General features: G+C 39.4%; 2 protein-coding genes across 10 annotated transcripts in view; one reads left to right on the top strand and one right to left on the bottom strand.

Annotated features, from left to right (window-relative positions):
* Nucleotides 1–1596, top strand: part of LOC107221423 (trithorax group protein osa-like) — a 247354-nt gene extending 245758 nt beyond the window's left edge. For 4 of the 8 annotated variants that reach the window (XM_046744214.1, XM_046744245.1, XM_046744357.1 and 1 more), the window contains exon 16: nt 367–1592. In XM_046744214.1, the coding sequence (XP_046600170.1) occupies nt 367–659 (293 nt within the window). In that variant the 3' untranslated portion in view covers nt 660–1592. Of the gene's footprint in view, nt 1–366 lie in introns of all 8 variants that reach the window. The other 4 variants (XM_046744413.1, XM_046744463.1, XM_046744160.1 and 1 more) reach the window with 4 other exon arrangements.
* The window catches only part of LOC124295250, a 100455-nt gene extending 82976 nt beyond the window's left edge, over nt 1–17479 (bottom strand). Inside the window, exons 1-6 of one of the 2 annotated variants that reach the window (XM_046744567.1) lie at nt 15787–17479; nt 15452–15653; nt 12136–13076; nt 11814–11917; nt 10617–11615; nt 10134–10518 (exon numbers count right to left, since the gene is read on the bottom strand). In XM_046744567.1, coding sequence (XP_046600523.1) covers nt 15531–15653; nt 15787–17295 — 1632 coding nt within the window. In that variant the 5' untranslated portion in view covers nt 17296–17479 and the 3' untranslated portion in view covers nt 10134–10518; nt 10617–11615; nt 11814–11917; nt 12136–13076; nt 15452–15530. The remainder of the gene's footprint in view (nt 1–10133; nt 10519–10616; nt 11616–11813; nt 11918–12135; nt 13077–15451; nt 15654–15786) is intronic. The other variant, XM_046744616.1, reaches the window with a different exon arrangement.
* Nucleotides 17480–17800: the final 321 nt, after the last annotated feature.

Raw genomic sequence — 17800 nt, 5'->3', positions numbered from 1 at the left:
TTCTGTTGTAATTCGATTTTTTTTATGTTGATGGTAGTAGTAGTACATATTATGATTGAATATCACAACTAACCACCAATTGTGCGAGATGTAATTGGTTCGTAATGAGATGGCTGCGCAAGAACACGCCTTATTTTCTTTAATCATGGTTATAACCACTAAGAAGTTGATTAATTACCGAACACGTTACGTACCGTCCATAGTGACTATGCAATGTACTAGGTACTAGGTACTTACATTAAGTAGTTACTATTCGGTTCCTATACTACTTGTATAGTACGTACTGGAAGCTGAGTAGTTTTTCAAAACTTATCAAGGAAGATCTCTTTCTTAAGTTGTTCATTCAATACTTAACATTTGTTTTAGATCAACCAGATGACAGCCGATCACCGCAAGGTCACCAAAACGTAGGAACTGACCATCTTTCCATCCCCGAATATCATCCAGTACGTCACTACACAACAAAACCTCCCCCATATAATTCAGTGCCGTTAATGCAATCTGTTTGCAACCCTCCACCGCCGCCCCTACTGCAACAGCAAGGACAACAGCACGTGCAGCATACGCAACCCTATCAAGTTCCAATCTCTCAATCTTATCAACCATCCATATCGTGCCCACCATGGGTGAATCAGGGACATGAAGGTGCTCAATCCTAATAATTATAAACTAACCACAAACAATTTTAATAGATGGACAATTATTGTGATAACAAGAATTGCGCGACGGTACATTTGAATGCAATAATTGATTTATACCAGATAGCCAGAATAAGTCCTGGAACTAGTCTACATATATATTTAAATTATTGACGGTTTTTTTTTTCTAATTTAGCGATTCGTATAAATCGACTGTAATTAATTTGCTTGGATATAATTTTACCGAACATATGGATGAAAATAGATTCGCTTGTTGAAAGCTTTGTTGTCATAAAAAATGTTTTCCGATAATATAACGATACCACGAGCGTTATTACCTGTTTCTTCTATATTAGCTTGATACTGTTCATAATGATTGCACTAAATACAGTGTATTTGTGAATAACTGGAAAAATACGTTTACGTTTGGAACGCTAATATTGCAGTATTACCAGATGAGAATATTTTGTTCTGAATAGTGGGGACTTGTCGTAAGACCTGCTATAGTACTATTTTTCACCACACGACTCAGAGAGCATAGAATTCGATTTATATCCAACTTACTGTTGGCAGCAAATCAAGTCGACTAATTTATAGGTCATAAAAAAAAATATTCAGGGCAAATAGTCGAACCGAAATGCTAACTGTGAGTTCATAAACGCCCACTAGATTTTCGATGTACAGTCGATGGTACGAAAGTTGACTAGCTATCAAATAAAAGTCAAAAGAAACTTTAAAATTTTACTACGAATGTTACATGTGGACGGTTGTCTCCTGACACCATCTCCAGCACAAAGGCGCCAACGCGCTTGTGGACTGCAGTAGGGACCTTGGTTAGAACTTTTCTCAGCTGCCTCCTCGATGTTGATGGGTTCTTGGTTGCCTAGGTTCCCTTCAAGTCAGCTCAGTCCGCCTACCATGTCTTATGTATTAATAAAGTCTTATTTAACTGGTGTCGCAGTTTATTCAGTTATTAGAAATACATAAGCTTATACAGTCGTGCGACTTGAACCTTGTTCAGCCATGTTTTTGCTTCTCCACTCACCGTTCTGGTGGCATATTCGCAACTGTCTTCAAGCCGCATACATAACACCATGGTGAAATGTTGGCTTCGATGGGGGCCAGAGGCTAATCCAGCACTCTACACCCCCGGCGTAATATTCCTTAACCAGGCTGCTAGTTTGTCAAATTAAATGGGTCACGTTCCGACTCACCTGCAAACGTTCATTCTGATTGCTGGCGAAATTTGATGACCTGACAGTGAAATGACTGAGTCATCCGCAGCCGGAAAGGGAACAAGGCTAGAGGTTCGTTCGTAACAAAAACAAGACTTTTTTGATTCTGTGACATGCATTGTGGTCAATGCTTCACGATATTCATTTTTTTCTCCGACTCTTCCTCAGTCTCGATGTTTTCGACGACATTCGCGAATCTACGATCGACATGTTGCCAACTTTACACTTATTTGCTGTCATTTTCATCAGACTCGGTGAAATATTACCATTTTTCCCAATTTTTTACACTCTTAAGTGAATTTTTTTTTTAATTCATATTTATTCCAAATAGTCAAATAATAGTCAGGATCTTAACAAGTTTACTACCTGAGATGAAGTCAACAAATATCTTTAAATGAAGCTATGCTTGCGCAGAGGGGAAGGTGTTTGTATGTCATCGTATCACACCGGATAGTGCGACCAGCTGTATGCTCCTGCTTTCGAGCCAGTCACAGAAGAGTGGAAGTACACCCTTACTGATGCACGCACTCCCTAAACAGCCATGATATGATTAGGCTACACTACAATTCAGGCGTCTGCAGGCGCATTGCTATGCCGATTTTCCTGCAAAACGTTACTTGCGTAGCGTGTCCGCAACGCTCTCGGCAAGAATAGTTTATGGACAGGGAAGTGGGGCAAGCCGAGGAAAGCAAAGAATAGAATATCAAAAACAACGAAATAATTTTAACGTACTAGCGCTATAATCGAAAGCAAAGCAATGTAGATTGCAATTAAAATCTTAATTAAATAAAAAATTAAGACGCTATAAGAGTGACGCGCAAATAGTGGTTAAAAAAAAAGGCACAAAAAAGCTGGTACTCTAGGAAACCCCGAGAGGGGACACTTTACAGGCTAGCGAATAAGATACTTCAGGATTTTTGTTTATTTTTGTTTCGAGTAAATTTGACAGCGTCTTGTGACAACGGTAGCGGAGAATTTTTACGAAGAAACAACAAGAGTGAAGCTACATCGTGAGCGGTAGACCTCACGCGAGGCTACGGAGAGAGCGCCAACGCAACGTACAGCTCTGCCGCAAGGGAAACCGAGGCGGACGAGATTCCCGTTGTTGACCAGCAAGCCGTAGCTACCCCGCAGTGCCCAGCATCGTACAGCCTCGCGAAGCCGCCACCACGCCACAGCCGAACGATGGAGCACCGTCGAGCCCGGCAGCCAATCAACGGTATGCCACAGTGGAAATCAACGTTAGCGATAAGCTAGACCTTGAGAATTATGTTCGAAGTCCATGTTCGAATTTCGGCTTCGCATAGCAGAGCTCGTCAGTTCTGGCGCTAGAGAAGAGCATTGGCAAAATTTATAGTTAGTTAGGGTCAAATTGGAGCGCAGTCGTTGTTTTTCTGCGAATTAGATTCCGAGTTTTTATTTTTGGTTGTTTTGTGGTTTCTCGCGAATCGAAAAAAGGAGTGCTTATGTACCAATACGGGGTGGGAAAATTTTTAGTGTGGCTTCGTCGCAGTAAATGCTAATTATTTCTAGCAAACCAATTTCGAGATTAATTTAAATTGGCGCACCGATTGACGGTTGGTTATTTTGTAATTGCGTTACGAGAATATTCGAAATTCGTGTGCCGATTTTCTTATTTGGTGGCCATAGCTTGAGTTTTCGCGAGAACGCATAGAGTTAATTTGGCTTGCTGAAAATCTAGAGTAGAGTCGCGGTTTTGAGTACAGTCGTTTCATTCGTAAATTGCGTGCAGCCCAATTCCGCTGCACGGGGTCTAATTGCGTTAACGTGTTTGTAAAGTGTCACCTCTCGTATAGATCGCGTATCTCAGTGTGAGCATTCGGTTGAGCTGTATAGTAGTTGCACATTCCGCAAAAATAGAAGTTTCGGATGTGTTGCTGAAAGGATTCGTCCAATAAAACACCGTTCTCACTAGGATTCACGATGAAAAGGATAGATTTATTAATATAGACTTTGGCGTGTAGCTCTTACATAGAAATCAGAATCTGAATAATAATAACAATAATGTATTATCACCGGAAGTTGGAGTATATATATTCTTTGTTTGTTTGAGACGATGGTAATGTACTGACAGTAGATAGGGTCTGTGTGTTCAGCCAATACGGCCCTTAACAGTTGCGTTTCATACGTTAAGTCCTGAATGAAGCTGGAGTTTACTCCGAGGCTTGGGGTAAGCCGATTCATAACGATTTATTTCTTTTCTTTATTCGTGTTGAATTAGGCTGCGATTAGCACATTAGCTATTAAGGTTCTTCCTTGGTGTCGTTGCAAATTGCGTATCGACGATATTAATCAATTTACTCAATTCTCTTTAACGATTAGCGCCACGTCCAGTTGTAAGATCGCGGTTAGCGCATTTGAATGATCCTTTTTTTTGGTTCTATTAAATTTGTTGAATATCAATAGTGCGACTAGCGCAAGTAGATTAAAGATTTATTCGATATTTTATTTTTCGTTATTTTTTTTTTTGAAATCGCGAAGAGCGAATTAATCATTTTGTCTCTTTATGTTTTTGTATCGTTTCGATTGCAGAATATATTGTTGTATTTTCTTTTGGTTAAATTGCGACGCCTTTCGAGTGTCCATTCTTTCTCGCCACAAAATTACCCCTCCCCTCGCCCCGGTATTGAGCTACCAGTGTCTAAGAATACAGCCGAGGATTAGCCGAGCTGCCAATTGAGAGGCGCGTCGATCACGCCAGGCACCCAACAGAATTTCGCGATATCTTTTACAAGATCTGTTATTTTCAGCTTTCATCGCGGGTCGCAAAATTATTATGCACATGGTGAATTCTGGGTCGCTACTCCGGGTGGCTGAGTAACAGAGAAAATCTGCGTCACAGTATAGACTACTGTGGACAGATACTGATAAACTTGAGATGCAGAAAATTGTTTTCGAACAAAATCAAAATTATTTTGAGACGGTGTTGTCGCAGTATCTAATTGGTCTGAAGGTACTATAGATTTTTGAACCAAGTTTATCCGATTACATGAACGTAGGCTTCGGGAGACTATTAGCTCTGCGTCTAGCCTTATCAAGACGTCGGCTGTTCATCGAACCAGTTCAAAGTAGTCTAATAGTTATGACTAATTTGTATTATTTTTTCTTACGAATAGTTCTAAGCCTATGAATAAGAAACACACGAACATCATTTTCTTTTATTATATTCTACGAATTGAATCAGTGTCAAAAAAATTACATTAGCACTGTCACAAATTATATTGTTCATATTGTATCTCAACAGTTATTTTCTTGAAATTTATGAATTTGCGCTGACATTCCCATTGCTGACTTCACTTGCTCGAAGCTTTATGTGCCTAGTTTCCCGAAAGATCAATTACAATTGGCAAGATTATGACGGAGCCTAAGCCTCACACGCAATGAGGGTAGGGACTGAGGATAAGGAAGACGAGAGACAGGGTTATGAGCGAGAGCGAGACTCGATGTTTGGAGGTAAAACTTTGTGAATTTATTGTAAGAGAAGCAAGCTTAAACCTTTGGTAACAAAACGTAAAATCCCGCGTGGCACCCAGTCACACTCGATTAGCGTTCAATACTTGAGACTAATTACATCTAAAATTATCATGGGTGTGTGGATCAATGGGTAAGTGTGAGGATGGGCGTGTGAGAGGCTATGTGTGTATGGAGAAGGGAATAGTTTTGGGGAAAGGAGTGTCGAATGGATCGGCAGATCGGGTTTCGGAGGCTGCGTCTGACCTTTTATCGGCTCGTGGGTGCACCTAGGTGTCGAGTAGTAATCCGAAGGTCGTAGTCCGGGGTTATATAGTTCTCAGTCGTCGTTCTCCTCGTGGCTTTTTCGCTCTCTCTGTCTCGGTTCACGCCTTTGCTAGGATCGTCCGCTCCATTTTGTCGCCGGTACTAGAGTGTCCGCCCGCGTGATCGGACCGCGCGGGTTCGGGTTATTTCGTGGGAGCTCGGCCTTGTTCGGCCCCGCTCTGCGGGTTTGGGGCTTATTGTGACGTGCATTTCATAGTGCAACGTCACAAGATATACTTTGTTATTTCGTCTACCTGACCATGTTCAATGCACTGAGCACTCAGTACTACGTATATCGCTTCATATACATGAAATTTTGATGAATCAAACTCATGTGCAGAGTTTTAAGCTACTGAACTTCGTGTAATTATTCAAATATTTATCATAAAAGTGGATAAGATACGAGAGTTCTGGATCACAATGGTGGTGTACCGACAGAGTTAACGCCGAACCCTATGTCACGGACAGTCGGTATGACCCTCGAGGAGTAATATTCCCTGCCTCTCCGACGGAGGTGTTAACGACAAGAGCGTTACCATAAATGGCGCCATTTATACTACCGGTCGATTCTATTGACGGAGAGTTCAATAATGAGACGATGCGCTGTCACATGAACAGGGGCCGTTCAATTATTACGTAAGCACTATGGGGGGGCGGGGGGGTCTTTGCTTTGCTTATTTTGGATGACATGGGGGGTAGGGGAGTCTAGATGATGATTACGTCATCGGTAGTTATTTTCTTTTTTACACGAATGGCAACCCACACATTGTCTTTGCTTGAAAACGAAAAGCATTTTCGGGGATTCCCGCAAGTAATACATACATTTAGTGAACAGTGCGCGGTAATTCCCCTACTCGCTTTAGAACCGAGTAAGGGAATTACCGCGCGCTGTTCACTTGTCTAAATTTCCTCTATCAGTGTATTGTTTCGTTTGGCTGCTATAGCGAGTAGACGTATTGTAAGCATAGTAAAGCAAGTTAACATTTGTGTTACCATTCATTCCATTATCCAAAGTTTAATGTTTAAATAAGATGTCATTTCAAATAGACAAATCCAAGTTATACCAAAAATTGTTTGAAAGTTTTAAAAAATCTCATACAAGTACGAAAGTACAAAATGTACAAAAGTTAGTTAACGAAGTGTGGCGAAATTATAAATTACAAGCAAAATCCGACAAGGAACTAGATATTATTGTATCTAAGAGAATCGAAGAAGAATTGCAAGCAGCGACTAAGAATAAATCCAATTTACTACATTTTTTTTCTAAGGTGAGTGACGAAATCATTTTAGGTACCTATGAGTACCTACTAGAAATATTAGAAATCGCCAAAAAGTTTCTCTTTGCTAATTAGAAAATATTATGGCCTATCTTAAAGTATAGAGGTAATATTCATTATATAGATTTATTTCTTATAATTGATTCCGTCAATTGGTCACAAAATGCAGGATGTCAGTTTTATACATATATATATATATATATATATACCTACAGAAAACTATACTCTATTCAAATAGGTATTTAACAGAATGTAAACAATCTTTATATGTCTTTTTATTGAAATATGTGGTTTAAAATTGTAAACTGTGTAAAATCTGTTGTGATTCATTTAAAAACTCAACCAATATTAAAAAATTGCTTTTCTGTAAGTACATAAAGGTGCGTACAAACATCGTGAGGCGTGCGCCGCGGATGGTTCGCACGTATACATGTGCCGTAGCATGCCTCAGGTTGATGTATGCGAGACGAACCATTCGCGGCGCAAGCCTCGCGATGTCTGTACGCACCTTTACAGATATCTGATTTTATAATTGCATATTTCAATAAAAAGACATATCAAGATTGTTTATATTCTTTTAAATACCTACTTGAATAGACTATAATACCCTGTATTTTGTGACCGGAACGATTTGCTCGTTTAAAGATATTAGATTTAAAGCCATAGGGTTTTGTATTTACCATATTTATTGCCATACTTTGTATTTATGTAGCTTAATAAGAGAATCTTTAGCAGAACCCATAGAAAGTTTTTATTTTTAGGCAACCTGTAAACCTGCAGAAAAAACACAAATTACACAGCCAGCTTCAAATATTAAAAAACAGGAAGAAGATAAAATAAAAACCGGTAATGAATCACAACAGCAATGCGAAATTAATAAAAATACAGATAAACAGAGACCAAAACCTTCTCAGGAAGCTATGAAAAATAAGATTGCTCTACTCGAAAAAAATTTGAATGCTTTGTATTCTGCCAGAGATACTATGTCAATCCGTGCTGAAGTTGATAAACAGATCATTAAGTTGCGCGAGGAAATAAAAACAGTAAAACAGTCTTTAAATAGGAAGGTTCAAAACGCAGTTGCCCAGAAGAAACACAGGGATGGTATGAAAAGAAAGTTAGAAGATATTTGTCATGAAAATCCAGAAATGAAAAAAAGACTATCTCTGAGGGATTCAGTGGGACGTCCTAATCTTGAAAGCAATCAACCTTTACTATTGAAAACAATCGCGGATATAGCTTTATTTGGGAGTGCAGCAGATGATAGAAGACGAACGGAATCAATTCGCAGCGTAAAAACTCTTGATGAACTCACACAAGAATTACGTAAAATGGGATTTGACATTAGTCGCAGTGGGACATATCTTCGTTTGATTCCCAGAAAATCTAATTCTGCAGAGGGACGAAGACATGTATCGACAGTCCCTGTTAAGCTCATTCGGGCTCAAACTGATCACCACAAGAGCCACTTAGATAGCAAGTTCGCTGAAACATCAATCCATTATTTAGAGAACATAGCATCCATACTAGGACCAGATCAAGTATTTTTCATATCTCAAGATGATAAAGCTCGAGTCCCTATTGGCGTAACTGCGGCAAATAAGCAAGCACCTCTTCTAATGCACATGGAATATAGAATCAAATTGCCTGATCACGATTGGGTAATCGCTGAGCGTCATAAATTAATACCATCTGTTTATGCTGGTATCAAAATCACTTCCAATATGCTAGGACAACCGCAAGCCGTTGGATATTCTGGACCAACATACATCGCTATTCGAAGTGGAAAGCATAGTTCATCTACTGCTAATACTCATGCTCAGGATTTCGAGACGCTTCTCGAACTTGAAGAGTTTCGACCATTAGCTAAAACTGACCATGGACTAGTAAAACCAGTGGTAATCATGACGGTTGATGGAGGGCCAGATGAAAATCCGCGTTATCAAAAAGTCATAGGGTTTGCTATACAACACTTTAAGCGACATGATCTCGATGCATTGTTTTTAGCTACCAATGCTCCCGGAAGAAGTGCGTATAACAGAGTAGAGCGCAGAATGGCTCCTCTTAGTCGGGAACTGGCTGGTTTAATATTGCCTCATGACCATTTTGGGTCTCATTTGGATGAACGTGGCGTTACAATTGATGAACATTTAGAAAGATCTAATTTCGAATTTGCAGGAAAAGTATTAGCTGAAGTATGGAGTTCAATGGAAATTGATGGCTATAATGTTAATGCAAAATATGTTGGGGCAGGTGAATAAGATCTTCCTGATTTTCCAGACATTAAATGGTATTCAGAACATGTGCGTGAAAGCCAATACTTGCTCCAAATTGTAAAATGTAGAAATACAGAATGCTGTCGTCCAAGAAGTGGACTATTTAGATTACTAGACAACAGGTTTCTTCCACCACCTGTAAAAGTAAAACAAACAGTTGATGACTTGGTTTTAGATGAAGGAGGGCAATTTCTTAATCTTCCAGTCAATTTAGCTCTACGCTTAAGTGCTTCACTCAAAGATTTCCTGCAAATGCCATACGATTATTTTTGTCCGACGGTACAATTGAGGCTATCAAGTCGAACATGCAAAACGTGTGGTCTTTATCATGCTTCCGTCAAGTCACTAAATCGTCACATCGAAAAGATCCATAAGAAAGTAAACACGCACACTGATAGGAAAGTTAGACCTGTAAGAGTCGCTGCTCGTCGTGCTAATGAACTGATGTGCATTATTCAAAATTTAGAGCACCATGATGTTGAATGGCTCGATGAGAATGACGTAGACATTCCAAAATCGGATGAAAGCGAGCAGACTCACAACACTGAGCAGCAATCGAAGCAATCCAATGTCATCGAAAACTTAGAATCATGGATTCGGGTTTCATGGACTGAAGACTGTTAATTTGAATTTAATATATGTACCAAAAATTTAAAATAAGTTTGTTATGTTAGTAAGATATAATATTTTTGTCCTTTACTCTATGTTGAATACCGTTTCAGTAAAATATAATCTCTATCCTAAATCTATTTTCTTATTTTTCAAATTATAATTATAACATTATAAAATTAAAAAAACAATACATTAATTGACAAATGTTTACGTAAGCATGGGGGGGGGGTAAGAGCTTTGCTTACTTTTGCTGACAAGGGGGATGGGGGGGTAAATAATTGCAATAAATCTGCTTACGTAATACTTGAACGGCCCCACAGATGTTTTAAATTTTGTGCTGTTGAATGGGTTGGCATCTTACCAACCGAAATGTTGATGCAAGTGGTGCCCCTTTCATCGATTAGTCACTTTTTTATTCGTCAGACCTGTTTTGTTTCCGACGTTCACCGCAAAATGGAGTTACCTCTACCCTAACCGACAGTTCGTGATACCCATGAGAGCGTTACCATAGGCTTGTCGTTAGTGGCGCCCTTTTTATCGATCAATCGTTGTTCCATCGATCCACTTTGCTTTGTTTTCAATGTGGAGGGTAGAGGTAAGGAGAACCGTCTTATATGGGCAGGGGTGGATCCAGACTTCTGATTTGGGGGGGGGGTCATGGTCGTATCGATGTACAGGTGAACTGAATTAGACCAACGTTTTCAAGAACTCATATATAGTTTTATTAATATCAGACATATAATAGTATAATGGACATTTTTAGTGAGCTCGGATACATACAATAACCAAAACTCATACCCCACATCCTTCATCGATATTCTTCTAATCCATGGGAATACTTGAACTCGCCAAAGAATGCCTACAGTCACAAAACGAATTCAAGACGTCTTTTGATGCACTTAGCAAATTTTGTAATGACAGCGTCGATATCGAGGTCAATGTCTGGATGGATATACAGTAAAGCAAGCCCAGTGAGCCGCTGCTCTTCCATAGTTGCCCTGAGCCAAGTCTTGAGACGGCGGAGGATTGAAAACGTACGCTCCGCTGTTGATCAACTAACTGGCAATGTGGCTACAATTCTAAGAAATGTGTTGATAAAAGGGTATAGATCTGTGTCACACGATTCTACAATCTGTATCAAATTATTGGAGATGATGAAATTAGTCGAAAAGCCGGTCAGGAGAAGACGTTTAATGATTTATAAAACGTGAGTAAAAAATCGACGTTTCGGCCGGGCCCTGCCGACCATCCTCAGGATAAATTTATATAATGATTAACAAAAAGAATGCTTCAAAAACAAAATCGGATTGAAAGCATGGAGATACGTTCATACTAATACATGTTGTTGCAAAAATAGGTGAAAAATTAAGAAATTACACGCACATGTCTGAGTGACAGTTTTAGGTTAAGCGTCGAGTTTTGACGGAAGGTTAAAGAGAGTAAAAATACGTTAATAAGAATGAATTATGGTGGAAAGAGTGCTTAATAAGAATGTGGAGTTAGATATGAGAAGGAGATAAGTTAAATTTGAAACAGATTACTCACAAAAATTGACGACCAGTACATGCTTAGGTGTTGCTAATAGTTCAGCATTTCGGACGGAAGTAAAGGTTAGCGGGAATCGATCCGTAAATCTATGTTGATCACGTGTGATATTGATCTATGTTCGACTGTCATGGACTTCATGGACTCAAATTATTGGGAAATGCAACACCACTTCGCGTTTCCATTTGGCAATCCACAGTTGAAACTCCGTCAAGACAGAGGAGACAGGAGCATCTAGGAGTTGCTTGTATATATTCGCGGCTTTGCGCACAGCTATAAGATCTTATTCTGCATACGTTGTACGAGGCAAGAAAACTCGCAGATTGAAAACATTCATTACATCAGGGGAGAGCCTTTCTCTTAGATCAGAGATGATATTGTCTTAGAAAGGGATGTATATTGCTCTCCGGAAATACTTCTCAGTGGACTGACCTGGCTGATAATTCTCTCGATGTATCTGCCGTGAAGCAGTATGCGGTGCCTTCAGCTCTATATCCAATTGTGCAGCAAGCTCTTGCGCTTCCGAAAACAGTTGCCTGAAAACAGAATCAGCTTCCTGTCTCTTCTGCTCTAAGATGCTCATGGTATCTTTCATGGCATCTGTTGCTCTCTTCAAGTCTATAGACGATGTTTGAAGAAAGCGGCTGAGTGACACAGTTGTCATTGAAACGTGATGGATAAAAGTAAGTGAAAATGAAGCTCTGAATAGTGCTGAGCGCTGTTACTGTGGAAGGAAATAAAATATAACTCTCACCTAATACGTCACTCAGGCAAATAGAAGAGATAATAAACTCCGGACTGCGCAAAGCTTGTCGAAGGCATTGAGCATCAGATGCAGTTTTACTATCTTTCCACGATGAAATTTGGTCGAGAACATCACATATTTTCACCAATGTGTCGCCCTGAAACTATAGGTACCCGTCATGCCTCTCAACCCAACGCGTCTCGCAGATCCCCTGAAGTGCAGTTCCGCCAAGTGCTTCTTGAAAGACTTTATGTCTCTTTACCGAGACATTAGCAAACGCAACGATTTTCTTCATTGTTGCCGATGTATTGCGACAGAGCACGACCTTAGAAGACATTGCTAGTGAATTGTTCAGGATATGGTTACTACAAGGACAGCGTTTCGCGTGGATGGCTGTGTTGATGAGTTCTTAAATGGCACCCTTCGTTTCAGAAGCCATAACTGAGCAACTGTCAGTGCCGATTCCAACGCACTTCGTCAGATCCACATTAAATCTCTTGCAAAGATCTTCAACTATGTGTGCCAGGGCAATGCCAGTGAGACGAAGTTCTTCAGATGCATCTTCAGGACGAATAATCACATACGCATTACAGAATGTGATAAAATCCTCTCTAAGAGCTCCATCGTGGAGGTAGCGAAACGATAGACTGAGTTGCTCGATGTGAGATATATCAGTTGTTTCGTTAAACATAATGGAAAAGAATTTTGCTTTTTTAACTCTGTCAAACATGACTTCCTGGATCTCTCCTTTGCATACGTCGATGAGCTGCTTCTGTACAGTTTTGCTTATGTACGTTGCATTGGAAGAAGCGGTTTCTAGATGACGGCGTAGGTTTAAGTCACCAGAATCAACTCTGAAGCGCAACAAATCTCTGAAGTTGCCATCATTAGCGACAGGGCTGTCCTCTTCATGATCATCACTACTGGAATGGTACAATGCACCATCATCCCTGTGAACACGCAAAAGAATATTCTGACGACCACAGAATATTATGCTGCTGATAATTGGTCGCAAACGCTCTCGATTCAGTGAAACTTTTCCAGATGCGATCTCTGGGCATACTTCTTTAGCTCTTTCCCTTTCTTAGTAACGACACAGTTAGGAAAATGATAATGTGGAGGCGGTGTCCAATGTCGCTCGAGTAGCATAACTTTAGTAAAATCATCTAGTTATAATGTTAGTATGCCCTATGTAGCAACCGATATCTGATGAAAACTGAAACTGAGCCCGGGCTTCGTTTTCTTTTTCGACAGCAGAGTCAGGCGATCCGCATCCAATATTAACAAGTCCGGCATCAGCATCAGTGGGTGCGTTACTATCCTGTCCCGAAGAACTAGAAGGCATCGACGAAGATGACCCAACTAGTTCCTCAGATACTGATTTTGCCTTTTTAGAGAAAAAGCTGTGAACTGTACTCTATCTAACAGATCCATGGTGCTGTAATCCACTTCCTCTCTTCAAGAAATCACGCTTCACCAAGGACCAAAAGAGAAGATACCAGAGATGGTCGTTACACGGGGGAAAAGTTACATCTCAGTTTTTCAGGCATATTCTTTTTTGCAATAAGCACATAATTGAGAATGATCATATAAGCACCATACAAATAAATATCTATTCTGAATGATGCTCGTATATTAATTATTTATTGCAAGACGAATATGATTGCCAAATTGAATTTCATAATATAGAACAATGAAGTAAATACTTACGATCATAGATGTTTCACTTCTTATACACGTCAGTCACGTCTGTCGTCCCGTGCAATAAAGGAAAAGATGAGAAAGTAAAAATAAACTTCGCGATAAAATATGAGAAAGAATACTTTCGAACTGTTCGAAAATATTCTTAGAATTCTTCGATCGATTATTTTCTTCTTCGAATCTAACAATAACAATCGTAGCGCGTAGCTCTCGCACCAGAGATTAGCAGGGAAATCTCCAACGCTCGACTTTTCGTGATACCAGCTAGGCTGGAGCGGCGACGTGACACCTAGGCGGCCACGCACCGAAGGTGGCCCATTTCCGACCTGACACCTAGGCGGCCACGCACCGAAGGTGGCCCATTTCCGACCTGACACCTAGGCGGCCATGCACCGAAGGTGGCCCACAATCGTGTGCCAGTCATGAAGTTAGGCGCGCTCGCAGAGTATATAATAATAATAATAATATGCGTTTATTGTGCTCATAGGACAAGTCCTCTTTACACACCAACCAGGTAAATATGCAAAGAAAAGTAGTAATAAATTGTGTAGAGCAACAAGGAAAGGCAGGGTTCCATGAATGTATTCATCATGAAGTTAGTTTAGTTTATGTGCGATGAAATTGTGATTAGATAGATGTTAGGCCGCGACAATCCCTGAGTCGAAGCCTAAGTATATAGATATACTCGGTCGATCGAGCAAGTGGTTGCCAATCGCATCCATGTCCCCGCTCGCACAGATGTTTCCAGGAATGCAAGAATTGGGATTTTTTTTTGTTTTAATTATGAATATCAGCGAATAAAAGTATCTCCAGATTTGATAAATTTTGAATTCAATTAGCGGACGCTGAACCAAAATAATTAACCATTCCCAGCCCGAATACTTTTTTTTTTTAATAAATATAATTTTTTTATTGGTATGAAAATATGTGATGCCTGGTGTTCTCGAATATTTGTACACGCAGTCTATGGAAAAATATACGAAGCCAGCTCGATAACATTTATGCAAAATGTGCAATGGGCAAGTGGTTGGAGGAAATTTTTTTTTTCTCGAACTGAATCTTCCAGAGAACCATCAGCGAATTCCAAGCAAGCTCCATAAACATACCGAGCAAACGCGCGATCACGGACGTAGCTGTGGTGTGGCTGAGTGGATACCACATGAGGATGAATTTTCAATCACAAGTTTTTGCGCGAAGTTTTCCTGTATTTAAGTTGATTACTGCTGCCTTTGCTATAATACTGCATTCAAGTCTTAAACAAAACACTAAAAAATAAGTTAACCACTTAATGTAAAACAAAATGTTAGCTTGAGCTTAAAATTTAAGCCGGAGTTACATAAACTAAGGTAATTACAAGTGCAATATTGTAAATATTGAACATTTATTCTTCATCTAAATAAATATGGTTTCCTCCTCAAAAAAAAAAAAAAAAAAAAAACATGAGGATGGAGTGATGCGGGACACGGGTTCGATCGCAGTTCACGCTTTTTTTTTTTTATTTTTAAATTCAATCCCGGCTTTTTTTTTGTATTTTCGGAGAGAAAAAACAAATCAAAGAAAGAAAATTTCGAGAGCCGGTCGATTTTTTCCTTCTTTCCTTTTGCTTTTTTTTTACTGAACCCACCTTTTTTGTAGTGGGGGTAACCCAGAAGAGAAATTTTCTTCGGGTACTTCTCTTTTTAACATCCAACAAAAATCTGCCATCATGTTAACACTCCAATTTCCTTGGTATCTATTCTCCATTTCACTGATGTCTTGGTGAAAACGTTCTCCCTGTTCTTCACTATAGTCTCCACAATTTTCAGGGAAGTGGTCAAGATGAGAATCTAAAAAGTGTAATTTGAGATTCATTAAACAACCCAAATTTTTGTAGTTTTCCAGCAATGCGTCAACTAAAGTGCTGTAATCCTCACTTCTGTTATTTCCCAAAAAGTTTTGTGAAACATTTTTGAAGCTTACCCAAGCTGCTTTTTCTGTGTCGTTCATTGTTTCTTCAAAATTTGCATCCTGACATAAAGATCGTATTTGGGGTCCATCAAAAATTCCCTCTTTCAATTTCGCATCATTTATTGCAGGGAACTTTTCTGTCAAGTATGCAAAACAATCACCATCTTTATTCAGAGCTTTCACGTACTGTTTTATGAGTCCCAACTTGATATGTAGTGGTGGCAGCAAATATTTGGAAGACTGAATTAAGGGTGGTCGTATAACGTTATGGGAACCTGGATTCAATGAAGATCTTGATGGCCAATCTTTCTTGACATAGTGATTTTTCCGGTCTCTGCTATCAAACAAACATAAATAGCAAGGATATTTAGTGAATCCCGATTGCTGACCTAAAAAAAGTGTTGCGATTTTGAGATCTCCACAAATTTTCCAGTTATGCTCTGAATATTTCATTTTTCCCAATACAATCTGTAAATTTTCATAAGTTTCTTTCAGTTTTGTCGAATGAGCTATTGGAATCGGCGCAAATTCATTCCCAATATGAAGCAAAACAGCTTTAAGACTTCGTTTCGATGAATCGATAAAAAGTCTCCACTCATCGTCCTTATACGTGTTCGGTTTCAATTCATCAACTAAAGCTTTAACATCTGAACAGTATACCACCGAATTTTGATCGTCGTTCATAAAAAATTTCCGAAATTTTTTTTCCCTATTTCGATAGAATGTCACTGATACACCTTTAGCCAAAAAATGCTTTTCTTTCAACCTTGACGCAAGTAATTCAGCTCCATCTTTCGGTAAAGCCAAGTCTCGAACCAGATCATTAAGTTCTTCTCGGCTTAACGTTTCAGGGTCTTTTGTTTTTCCGCCAGGTAAATACTCTTCATCTTCTGAATGATCTTCTTCCGAACTTTCTTCAACTAGCGTATCGTCTTCTTCTACATCCATTTCTTCGACCGTATTAACTTCCTTGACAAATTCTATTTTTTGTGGCTTAATAGCTGATGAAACATTGGCGTATACAATTTTCTTTTTTGTATTCCAGGTGAACCCGGAAGTATCTGTCATACAGAAATAACAATTCTGTAGACCAGTTGGTGAAGACCATATCATTGGTATTGTGAATTTCAAGTTTTCCTGTTTCTTGTTTTTTTTCCACCGGATTAACATCATGTTACATCGACTACAAATCGTATGTGGAACCCATGCTGAATCCAAATTAGTAATTTGGAGACCAAAACATTCTTCATAAATTTGTTTGATCTTATCAGACAACGATCTTCGATTCCTTTCCAAATTGTATTCTCCACAAATGTAACAAAATGAATCAGGACTTTTATTACACAGATGAGAATTACTTCTTGTAATAGTATACTCTCCAGTAGCCAAGTTTCCCACTTCTAAAGAGCTGCAGTCGCTTGATGACGACGCCTGCGGGCCTGCTTTCTCACCCTGACCAGACGCCGATACTGGGTTTCCGAATCCCTGCATCGTAAAATAGTTATCACTTGTACCTGCCATGACGGCACACACGCCGTTAACCCAGGGACTCTGCCAGATGGTTCTGTTGCCCACCGTCACCACGTGGAGGCGCCCTGGTTACAGGCACAAGCAATTAAGTCTTCAGAAGTTGAAAACGAGAATAAAAAAACCAAAAAAATGACTTTTTTCGGAATTTTGGAGGGTTTGTGTAATTTTTTTACATTTAAAACGGCTCGTGGTCTTAATAAAGTTTCGATTCATATTCAGTGGATCGAAATACATGAAAATCACGCTTAGTTTAGTTCCAAAAAATTTTTTTTATCTTCAAAACTGCCGATTTTCATCGTTTTTACGGTTTTTCGAAGTTTTCTCGAAATTTTGGGGGTGTAGGGGTCAAACTGACCTCGAATTCGGATTCAGCGTACCAAAATACGTACTCGTAGGTAGGTCCGGTCAAATGCACATTCTACTTAATTTTTTTTGTGTGCCGGTGTTATTATAGGATTCCGTCGTCATCGCACACTTTTTATTATTATGATTATTT

Source organism: Neodiprion lecontei, chromosome 1 (genome assembly GCF_021901455.1).
Source record: "Neodiprion lecontei isolate iyNeoLeco1 chromosome 1, iyNeoLeco1.1, whole genome shotgun sequence".
NCBI lineage: Eukaryota > Metazoa > Arthropoda > Insecta > Hymenoptera > Diprionidae > Neodiprion > Neodiprion lecontei.
This window is presented reverse-complemented; position numbering and strand designations above follow the sequence as displayed.